Source organism: Microcaecilia unicolor, chromosome 13 (genome assembly GCF_901765095.1).
Source record: "Microcaecilia unicolor chromosome 13, aMicUni1.1, whole genome shotgun sequence".
Taxonomy (NCBI): Eukaryota; Metazoa; Chordata; class Amphibia; order Gymnophiona; family Siphonopidae; genus Microcaecilia; species Microcaecilia unicolor.
The window spans coordinates 103,469,762-103,481,992 of NC_044043.1; the positions used below are offsets into that span (position 1 = coordinate 103,469,762).

Below are 12,231 nucleotides of genomic sequence, written 5' to 3' on the forward strand. Positions count from 1 at the left end.
TTCAAGAAACATTGCACAGTCTTTTGGAGTTGCGGGCAATCAATCCAATGCCACCAGGCAAGATGAGTTCTGACAGGTATTCCATCTACTACTACTACTAATACTTATCATTTCTATAGTGCTACAAGGCGAACGCAGCACTGTACACTTGAACATGAAGAGACAGTCCCTGCTCCCAAGGAGGAGGGCTCCCAAGGAGTGGGGCTCATTTCATACCATTTGGACCTCAAGGGCATCAATAGAACCCTCTGAGTTTCATTGTTTCGTATAGTGACCCTGAGGTCCGTGATTGTGGCTGTGTGCAAGGATGAGTTTTTCACAGCTTTGGACATTTCTGAGGTTTACCTACACATTCCTATCAATCCAGATCAACTCAAATTCTTGCACTTTGTGATACAAGGGCAGCATTACCAGTTCCTGGCACTTCCGTTCGGCTTGACCACAGCATCCAGGATAGTCACCAAAATAATGGTGGTGGTGGTGGCGGCACATCTTCACAAGAAGGGAATGTTGGTGCACCCCTACCTGGATGATTGTTTGTGCGCAGCCAAGTCTCATGAGGAGAGTCTGTGGGTCACAGCTTGGGTGGTGTCCCTGTTGTAGCATCTCAGTTGGGTGTCAACATGGCCAACCCAATCCCTGGAGTATCTGGGTGTCAGCTGTGCCATTACAGCTGTGGACAAGTATTCCTGACTCAGTCCCGGATGCTGAAGCTTCAAGTCCAAATGTGGGTTTTGATGTGTCATTCCCTCCCCCCCCCCCCCCCCATCTGCATGGAGTATTCTACAGGTGCTCGGTTCGATAGTGGTGACAATTGAAGTGGTGCCATGGGTGAGGGGCCACATGCATCGTCTGCAGAGGTCCTTGCCATCCCACTGGTCTCCGATGTTGGGCGACCTTTGGACTCTGCTTCCCTTGTCTAGGGCAGTGAGCAGCAGTGTGCGCTTGTCTGGACCTGGCTCATCTGTTGGCCAGGATGCTGCTAGAGATGATGGATGCCAGCTTCCTAGGCTAGTAGTTGCTGGAGGACGCTCTGTGGTCCATCAACTGTCTGGAGACCAGGGCCATTCATTTAGCTCTGCTGGCCATTCAACCCCTTCTGGAGCACAAAGCGGGGGAGCACCAGGAGCAGGGACCTAAACTCTTCGCCTTCAAATCTCAGTTCAACACGTGGTTAGCGTGTAACATATAGGCAGACTTACTTAGTTGGACCCTTCTCAATCCAGGGGAATGGTCCCTTTCTGCGGAGGCTTTCCACTCTGTGGTACTCCGGTGGGGAACCCCAATCATGGATCTCATGGCCACAGCTCAGAATGCCAAGGCAGCACATTTATTCAGTTGGCAGAAGCAGCCAAAGTCAGAGGGACTTGATGCCCTGTTCAACCATGGCCACAGAACGGGCTTCTGCATGTGTTTCCACCATGGCCTCTGGTGGGTCATGCTGTTCAATGCATAGAGGCTCACAGGGGGCTGATAATGCTCATAGCCCTAGACTGGCCTTGCGCTCTGTGATACTTTACTTTATTCAGATTTCTAGACCACTTATACCAAAATGGTTTACAGGGCTACAAGAAGAGACAGCTGAGACAGACTCTCGGGAATTACATAACATTTAAAGTACAGTTATCATCAGTCAGACATGAGAAGATTCATGATTGCATTGTGCAGTTCCAAAACAGAAGTGTATTATGAGCATAAGTATTTTTTGAATAAAGTTATTTTGAGTTGTTGTCTGAACAGTGTTCAAGTTTAGCGCTAGGTCTTCGGCTGTCTCTAGGAACTCCTTTGCTGTATCAAGGCCCGGTGGACATGCTGGAAGCGGCTCAATTCTCACTTACAGCATGGCTCTTGAATGGGCAAGGTTGTTGAAGCATGGGTATTGGGCAACTGTCATTTCTACATTGTTGAATACAAGGAAGCATTTTTGTCACTCCAGACCATGCCTATTTCCTCCCTAGTTTGAGTCTGCTGTTTGGAGGTGCATCGTAATGTGGAATTTTGCCACTGGAAGAGTAGCAGGAGGTGGAAGCCGGCTGGCTTCTGGTGGGTCGGAGGATCCTGTTTGTTTTTTTAATTCCTCAAATTAGAATTAGAAAAAAAAAGAAACAAGACACAAACCAGGATAAATTTCAGACGCGTGTTGTGTCTCGTTTGATCCTGGTTGTTCCAGTTCCCCATTGGGCTCTTTAGGGGAATCTGTTGTTCCATTGTATCTACGTTTCTTCTGGTTGCTTTGTTGATAGAAACACTGAAGAGTACAGGGCTCCACAGCACCAAGTGTAACCACTTCCCATCTGCAGGTAGGAGGCCATATGGCCACTCATAGGGAATGGTCTGGAGCAACTAATGGAAAGTAAATTAGCAGAAAAACGCGAAGTTCAATTTTGCATAGGTTGTCCAAGCTGAAAGAAGGACTATCACAATTTCCAGAATATTTTAGAAAAAGGTCCCATAACACAGAGCATTTTACAAAATATGTGTATCACAGCAGAAATAAATGTGTAGCACATCCAGTGGGAACAATGATATATAAAGGAACACATTCAAATATGAGTGGCGTCACTCAGGTTGCCTTTAACCTGCTACAGGCAGCAAGTGCTGTATGTCCAAATGGAGCCTATTAAAGGACAAAGTATCAACAGGTGAAGTCTAGGATTTTCAAATGGTTTTTAATGCCAAAGTGACCACCACACTTGAGGAGTAACCTATGGTTAATGTAGTGGCCTGAGAACCAGGGGAACTAAGTTCAATTTCCACTGCAGTTCCTTCTGTCTCTGAGCAAGTCACTGAACCCTCTATTTCCTCAGGTACAAAATAAGTATCTGTATATAATATGTAAAACCATTTTGATTGTAACCACAGACAGGCGGTATATCACATTTATTTATTTTATTTCCAGATATTTGATATACCTCGAATTAAGACCATAAGAACATAAGAGTAGCCATACTGGGTCAGACCAATAGTCCATCTAGGCCAGTATCCTCTTTTCCAAATAGTGGCCAAGCCGGGTCACAAGTATCTGGCAGAACCCAATTAGCAGCAACATTCCAAGCTACCAGTCCTGGGGCAAGCAGTTGCTTCTCCATGTCTGTCTCAATAGCAGACTATGGACTTCCTCCAGGAATTTCTCCAAACCTTTTTTAAACCCAGATACGCTAATCACTGTTACTACATCCTCCAGAAAAGAGTTCCAGAGCTTGTTTGTTGAGTGAAAAAATATTTCCTCTTATTTGTTTTAAAAGTATTTCCATGTAACTTCCTCAAGTGACTCCTAGTCTTTGTACTTTTGGAACAAATAAAAAATTGATTTACTTCTATTTGTTCTACACCACTCAGGATTTTGTAGACCTCATTCATATTTCCCCTTATTCATCTCTTTTCCAAGCTGTAGAGCCCCAACCTCTTTAGCCTTTCCTCATACGAGAGGAGTTCCATTCCCTTTATCATTTTGGTTGCTCTTCTTTGAACCTTTTCTAATTCTACCATATCTTTTTTGAGATACGGCGATCAGAACTGAATGCAATACCCAAGGTGCGGTCACACCATGGAATGATACAGAAGCATTATAGTATTTTCAGTCTTATTCACCATCCTTTTCCTAATAATTCCTAGCTTCGTGTTTGCTTTTTTTGGCCACCACCACACACTGAGCAGAAGATTTCAGCGTATTATCTACAATGACACCTAGATCTTTTTCTTGAGTGCTGACCCCCAAGGTGGACCCTAGTATCAGGTAATTATGATTTGGATTATTCTTTCCAATGTGCATCACCTTGCATTTGTCCACATTAAATTTCATCTGCCATTTGGATGCCCAGTCTTCCAATTTCCTAAGGTCTTCCTGCAATATTTCACAGTCTGCACGTGTTTTAACAACCTTGAATAGTTTTGTGTCATCTGCAAATTTAATCACCGCACTTGTCATTCCGATTTCCATATCATTTATAAATATGTAAAATAGCGGTAAGAAGAAAAGGGGGCGGAGCAAGATGGCAGCACGCTAAGTTCCCCGTGAGAGTCTCCTCTATGCTAGCTGCGCTGTTTTGGGATTTTCTTCTTTTTCTTCTAAATAACTATGCCTCACACTAAACGGAAGAGCTCAGTGAAGGTCAATGCCCCGATGACCAGAACATCATCACCCACGCATCAGAGCATTGAGAGATTCACTACGAGGCAACCCACCTTGCATGGCGTCGGAGAGGATCCTGCTGTAGTCTCAGCTCAAGGAGAAGCCGAGACCTTGGGACTGGCCGTAACACTTTCACCTCCGACTTTTAACCCACCACCGCATCCAGCCAGGCCTGACCCACGAGGAAGTGTTTCCATCTGTGAAGTGGATAATGGAGGCCTTCAACATCGGGGTCTCGCGGTTGAGGACCCGGCGGACGTTCGGAGAACGTCGGTTCTTCCGATAGCACCTGAAACAACAAGGGGCGTTTCTGCGGCGGTTACACTGGACTCCATTTGGAGTACACTCCAGCACTTGGATCAGACCGTGTCGAATTCTGCAAGTCAAATAGAGACGCTTGTGAGTACTGTTGAAAATGTATCCACAGCATTTACTAATATGAAAACTGAAGTTAATGGGAGAATAGATATCATAAATGATGAAAAAAGTGAAAGAAACTTCGGGATGTCTGATAAAAGATAATGCGATAATCCACTGAAAAATGGAACAATTTGAAAACTACAATCGAAGGTTAAACCTTCGATTACTGAATTTTCCACGTGTGCCTGTTTATACTCCCCTGGAGGTATTCAAAAGATATCTTATTGAGAATTTAAAATTTTCCCCAGAATCTATTGCCCCTGTGAATAAAATTTACGATTTGCCAAATAAGAAAAATGAGGAGGATCAGCAGAAGCCACCACAAATTCAAGGAGAACTGAATATTTCGGAAATATTGGAAACATCTTTAACTTCAGTAACCGAGAGACAAACTTTGCTTATTTCATTTGTATTTGATCAAGATCAAGAAGCTGTGAGAAGATTAGCCTTAAAGAACTTACAAACATTATTTTATGGGGGGAAAATAAGGGTTTTCCCCGATGTGACTAAGCAAACCCAGGAGAGAAGAAAAGCTTTTCTTGCGTTAAGAACTGAGACTATAGCCATAGGGGCAACATTTAATCTGAACTACCTCTGTAAATGTAATGTTAAATATTTGGGAACAAAATATGTGTTTTTTTCTTCCAGAGCAGTTAAAATACTTTATAGAGCAGAAAAGAATATGAGACTGCAGGATTTATACGGTTAGGATCTAAGATTTGGGAAGAAATGAAAATAATTAAGGTGGATGTACGTGTTAAGCCTTTATTGAAATATTTTCTTTCTAAATCTCATCTCTTGAGTTTATAACGGGTCCCTCCCCCTCTTTTTGGTGGTCTAATAGAAGATATAAATGTATTACTTTTGATCTTGATGTTTCTAGATTATGCCTGTCTGCTTTTTCCTGTTCAAGATGTAAAGGCTTGTAAATAATTTAAATGTATAAATAATAAAAAAATAAAAATATGTAAAATAGCACCAGTCCCAATACAGATCCCTATGGCACACCACTGTTCACCCTTCTGCATTGAGAGAAATGACCATTTAATCCTACCCTCTGTTTCCTGTCCAGTAACCAATTCCTAATTCACACTAGAACATTGCCTCCTATCTCATGACTCTTAAAGTTCTTCATGAGAGACTCCTGAGAAAATTAATCACAAGCTTTCTGAAAATCTAGACACATTACATCAACCGGCTCACCTTTATCCATATATTTATTCACACCTTCAAAGAAATGAACTGCTTGCCCTGGGATTGGTAGCATGGAGTGTTGCTACTATTTGGGTTTCTGCCCGGTACTTGTGACCTGGCTTGGCTACTGTTGGAAACAGGATACTGGCCTAGATGGAGCATTGGTCTGACCCAGTAATGCTACACTTATGTTCTCTATAATGGTAGAAACAATAGGGGAGCTAGAACAATCAATAATCTACATGGCTTCAGATTACAAGCCAGAAAATATAGAACCACACTGCTGTCAAATGTATGATGATAAACTTTGCATTGACTTCCAAATGTCTACTGGATGGATGTGCTTTCCATTGGGAGATAGGTAAGAGTTAGTTATGGGACTTGGTATGGTATGGAATCAAGCCACTTCTTGCCCTGGGATTGGTATCATGGAATGCTATTACTATTTGGGTTTCTGCCAGGTACTTGTGACCTGGATTGACTACTGTTGGAAGTATTGAGTTAGATGGACCGTTAGTCTGCCTACTATGGCTATTCTTATGTGCTTATGTGTGCAGATTTCTGTTTCTTTTCTAAGCTTCTCAGTTTTTATGTCTGCTTCTTGCTGACTATTTAGAAAAACTCATGATTTGATAGCAATAAAGCCTATAGCAGACCTGCTGGAATGCTTTGTCCTTTGCGATTTTGAAGTTCTAGAGCTACACCTAGAGGTGCCAGAATATTGGGACTAATTCTACCCTGCAGAATCTGTGTAAGGTTCTGTGTCTTTAATTGCCTCTGTCACAATGGTCCTGCATGTGAGATCTGTAGCTTATGGCCTCTTTTTTTGGGGCTAAATTACCATCTGTATTAGTTCAGCCTAGAAACTTGCAATATTCTTCTGACTTGTGCTGGTACTGCTTATAGATTGATTGTAATTACACTATATGGAGGCTATCAGCTTTGCCTTTTTTTGAAACCTCAAACATATCTTTCTCCACTTTAAACCACAGCTTGTCCAAAAGAAAGAGGTATTTGTCCAATTTTCTCTAGCCTTTTCTTTAAGTTTGTATGTTCTTTTGAACCTCTCACTTTCAAGTCTAGCTAGAAATATTTGAAATAAATAAATATTATCGTTGTCATGCTGTCCAATTACAGAGAAGGCTTTCCCAAAATTGGAATTGTCGTCTATTGTTCTAACAATTTTCCATCTGATAGCAAACTCAGTTTGATTGTTTGAGAACAGATACAAGAATGTCAAATGTTTGGGAACCCTTCAGTCTTAAGGCCAGATAAACAGACTTCCTCTCTAAAGACTATCAATTCAGTGGCCAGTCACCTGTCTGTTCACCAAGAATTGCAACTAACTTCACCTTCAGCTCCGCTTCAAAGTGGCCCAACTCATCACTGTTCTGTTTGTCTGGAGACTAGTAACTAGGTCAACAAACACAGGCAGCTCTACTCATAGGCTGTGTTCCCTGAACAGCAAAATTTAAGATGAAATGATCCACTGTTTGCGTGATGAGGTTTACAATAGCAAAATCCTGTTCCTGGTTTTGCTGCTTCATTTGATTTACTGAGGATTTCTCATTTACTTCTTGCTTCTGCTTTTACTTTTCACTTTTAACTGCAAGCATCAGATGTAGCTGAGTAAAAGTAGTAAAAAGTGGTGAAATTATTCCTTTGGGTAAAAGTAAAAGTATCATATGTTCCTATACTTCTTTACTACTACTACTATTACTATTTGACATTTCTAAAAGTGACAAAACTTTTACTTAAGTAAGTAATCCCCTAGTAAATTGGGTGTGTGGATTTCTTCAGGGGATTACTAGAACTGGTTTGTAGAATTCTCCAGATTTACTGGAGGGGGGGGGGGGGACGACAGCATGAGTGGGAGGGTGAAGAACCCAGCCCATAGGGAGGTATTGGGTGAATAAGTGACAAGGGATGCCATATTTGGGGTGGAGTTTGAATGTTATATAAGTTATGGGATTACAGAGCACGTGATCTTTGGTTGACTTCACCCCACCAGGACTCTTGAGGAGAGGGGGTATCCGGACCAGGCCCAATAACCTAAGGCTGAACCAAGGAGTAGTTTCTCCTAATAAAAGCAGTAGCTGTGAGGAGAGCTCTCCCAAGAGCAGAGCAGGAAGAAGCCTGTTAGATGCCACAGGCAGCAGCTTGAAGAAGTGGACCTCTGGAGATAGGACGGACAGGGAGGTCTGATCCTGAGTGGGTCTGGCAGCTGGAAGGAGCGGGAAGCCACAGCCTTGAATTATTCTGCCAGAAAGGATGGGTATTGGAGGACTTTAAATATGTAAATACCCTAGGATTTATCAAGAGCCTATCAATTCATTTGCTTGAACTGTTACCAATAATCTTGGACTGGTACAAAAACCTCTATTAATAACATGAACTGTTTGTTACAAGAAAAGTATGAAGTTTAAATATCTACCTGTTGCAGCGTTCCAGTAAATTTATATTTTGCATTTAACATAAATCCTGGAGTGGAGAGTTCTTTGGAGTGAGAGTAAAGTCAATTTGCTCAGGGACTATTAAGGAAATAATAAAGAGTGTGGCTTAAAACCCTTCGGTCTGCTTATTTCTGTATTGCTTAGAAAAGTGTTGTATAGTAACTAAGTAAATGCAATTAGTTACTATACGTTTACTTAGTTACTATACAACACTTTTCTAAGCAATACAGAAATAAGCTATTTTGGCCCCCATGACACTTGGTGAAGCGTTTGCTATCTGACCACCACTTGAAGGTCATCTCCTTTCTCTGCATAGCAGCATTGGAAGCTTCTTTTTAACCCTTTAGTGTCCAATGTTCCCATCAGTCTGTTCCCATATGGCTTATTACACTAAAGGGTTAAGTATGGTATTCCAGTCATCCCACCTTTGTACTGAGATTTGCACTTACCGACGCTGGTAAGATAGAGCATGGCGTTGCCCAAAGGAGACTTTCCCTTGGCTCCATAATATGAAACTTTAACCTGTGAAGACATTGCAGGTGGGTAAAGATTCACTATTAGAGAGAGAGAATATAATTAAGCAACATTTCCTAATCCAGGAGGTAGGTTTTGGACCAATATCTTTAGCTACCTTAAAGTATAAACACTTTATTTTAATAAAAAGAAAATCAAATCTTTCTCTAGCTTACCTCTGGAAGTATAAGGAGGGAAATGTGCAAGAATCAATTGGGAGGGTAAAGTAAAAGCTTCATCACTTACACAAGTTTATTTGCTTTCTGTAAATGATAGATCAAGAGATGCCCAAATTGAAGAGTAACCTAGTGACTGAGCATCTGGATGTAGACAGTAACACTCATGACTTTGGACAACTCATGACACCCTTCACTAGCCCAGGTGCAACTTAGATTGTAAGTTCTTTGAGACAGGGTCCTGCCAGCTGGTCCTGTGTATGTAACTTGCCTTCAGCTCAGATTTGGATAAGGTAAGAAAGTAAATCTAAAATCCAAATGATAGGTTGTTGACAATGAAAAAAGTAATAATTAAACGTATTGAAAACTCAGACCAGGGGCGTAGCTAGGTGGCCGATTTTGGGTGGGCCTGAGCCTAAGGTGGGTGGGCACAGAATTCTGCTCTGCTCTCTGCTCCTTCCTGCCTGCTCACAACCCAAAATATTAAATACCTGGGCAGGCAAAGATCCAGCTAATTTCCTCCTTCTTGGGCAGCCAGCTGTCTTCAAAATGACAGCCGACAGCACTTGCCTCGATCCGATGCCACTGTCAGTAGGCCATATATGCTCAGTGCTTGTGCATGTGTGAAAACTGAGCATGTGCAGAGGGGCTGGTATTGGTGTCAGCTCAAGGCTGCCAGATGCCATTTGGAAGATTGTTGGCTGGCCAAGAAGAAAAACTTCAGATGGCGGAGTTTTTTGATCCCCACCAGCCACAGTAAGAGTGCCACAGTTTTTGAGTGGGCCCTGGCCCATCTAGGCCCACCCATGGCTCTATCACTGACTCAATGGTTGGATTATGTGCATTAATCGGCATACCTCAACCCCAGTGGTTCAAAATAATTTAAAATTGCCTATATTGGTCTTCACTAAGAAGGAGGTCTTGAATGACGGTTTTTGCAACGAAGCAAACTTGTCAGTTCCTTACCATTAATCCTGGAATTCAATCAGTGTTTCATGGTTGTACCAGTCTTCTTTCTTTACTTAAAATCTTTGCAGACTGGTTATGTAGGATCAACCAAAGCAGCATACAATTATTATTGTACTGTGTGTCTTACCATTAGAATGACAATGCTCAGATAAGTTTATTTCATAACTCTGATATTTGGTACTATTTCTAGTTTGGTGATTGACCATTTATTTTCAGGCTTGAAAAGACTTTTTCAGTTTCATTGTCAATGTGTTTATCAAATTCCTCTCTACATTAACAGAACATAAAGGCCTTTTGTACTATCCAATCTGTCAAACGTACATATATACCCTCAGCCCCTTTGTCTGCAGCTCCAGAGTTCGATTTGGCTCAGATCTTCTCTTGCTAGTTATATTTCCCTCGTTTATTTGGCCTACGATTTCATTATTTCAAGGAGTTACTAGTTGCAATTACTACTGTCCATTTTGTCTTCAGTTCCCTTCGGTCTATATATGTTCCTTCTCTCTCCCTCCCCTTTAATCTCTCTAACTCCACTGGTATATTAGTTGCAGTTTAAGATTGTTACTAAACCTCCAAGCTACTTGTGTCCCACCATATCCTTAATTTTACATTTTTGAGCTGAATTTCTACTCTGTCCATGTACGATCCCATTTCAGTTTTTCATGCCTGTAGTGTGGAACTAGGAGCTCAGTACCTTTCTCACTGCATGGTTTTAAGATCAATTTCCATGTGAACTCATCTTTCATGTGTCCACAATAGTAAACTTTTACATTCCTCTGGTTTTTCGCAGTTTCTTTTCCTTATCTTATGACTGAGAGACCTGTGACCTTAGTAAGCCTCACCCTTATGCCGGGAATCTGCTGATTCGGTGCTCAACACTATATAAGAACATAAGAATAGCCATACTGGGTCAGATCAATGGTCCATGATATAGCCCAGTATCTGTTTCCAACAGTGTCCGATCCAGGTCACAAGTAGCTCCAGAATCTTGTATCTAGATATGTACAAACCAATAACTTTGTCTGCCAAAAAGACTATCATATAAATTGTGAAGTGAAGAAAGTGAGTTTCTACAGTGTTATGCTCAGCTATATGTAAAGAATTGTAGAGTTTCCGATAGCAGTGCTGTCAGTTCTCTCACCTTGTCACTGCTGACACTGTCACTAGGAGTTGGCATGGATAATAAGACTTCAAGTCCAGGCATCAGGTACCATTTTCCTTTCCCATTGCAATGTTTCACAATGTCTGGGTCATAGACAATGCAGATACGCACTCCTGGGGTTCCTTGAATATCAAATGATATAGCACCCAGTGGCATGGATCTAGAACAGAGATATCAGTTACTAAATGTGTTCCTATACTTGATTTTATTTTTGTCATTTTTAGCTTTAAAAATTAGAAGTTGACAGAAGTGTTTTATTTATGCTCAGACAAGGTAGAGTTATAAAAATGTCTCTCAACACTTATCAGAGAATCATTTTATTTTTAAGGATGAAAGGGTAAGCCAGTTTCAGGTCTTGCCCCTGAATAATGACTCTCTCACTTCTCCCACATGGGCTCTAAATTTTGCCTTTGCTACATTCTAGTCTGTTCTAATCTAATCTACCTTGTCCCTTGCACACTGTATATCCCAGTCCTCTGCTAACTGAGATTCCTTCAACAGTTCTGCACATGCTGCTATGCTGGACAAGTCCCTGCACAGACATTCATCCTTGTGATGAGCAATGTTAGCATTACCTGTCTTTAATGCACAAGGAGCTGAAGATGTCAAAGTATGTAACTGAAATGGAACTCCATGGTACACACCTGTCACAACAGCAGTGCCCCTCTCTGGGTTAGACCTACTATCAAAAGCATATCTGACCGAGCGGAGCTCAGGTGGTCACTGATTTTTTCCTCTGCTGGGTAAGAGACAGAGTCAAGCAGAACTAACCAGCTCCATCTTAAGGACACAGCTAAGGGGGCACAACCCCATCAGAAGAAGGGTGGTCTGAGAATTGGTCCTGCTATGTGGCCCAACCCAAACTCGACCTGGCGTCCATCCTGAGTGATCTCCCACAGCTCTGAACTGAGGGTGTTTTTCGTGCTCAAATGGCCAGGATGGTCCCTGGTACAGGATCCTGAGTCCAAATGTAAACCCTTCATACAATATCAAAGCATTCCTAGCCATATGATATCTAGCTAGCAAATGTACAGAACTTATATACTAACCCAAACACTCTCTTCCCTCTTCCCTTCCTCGATCATTACACATTACCAACTATATCTGTTTTCCTGATATGATAACACTAACATATCTATGTAAGCCACATTGAGCCTGCAAATAGGTGGGGGAATGTGGGGTACAAATGCAATAAAATAAAAATAAAAAAAT

At 41.7% G+C, this 12,231-nt stretch overlaps 1 protein-coding gene across 3 annotated transcripts in view; it reads right to left on the reverse strand.

Moving 5' to 3' along the window:
- Window positions 1-12,231, reverse strand: part of LOC115482636 (protein-arginine deiminase type-3-like) — a 76,226-nt gene that overhangs the window by 53,290 nt on the left and 10,705 nt on the right. For 2 of the 3 annotated variants that reach the window (XM_030222583.1, XM_030222581.1), the window contains exons 2-3: window positions 10,999-11,179; window positions 8,649-8,721 (exon numbers count right to left, since the gene is read on the reverse strand). In XM_030222583.1, the coding sequence (XP_030078443.1) occupies window positions 8,649-8,721; window positions 10,999-11,179 (254 nt within the window). Of the gene's footprint in view, window positions 1-4,185; window positions 4,509-8,648; window positions 8,724-10,998; window positions 11,180-12,231 lie in introns of those variants that run through there. The other variant, XM_030222584.1, reaches the window with a different exon arrangement.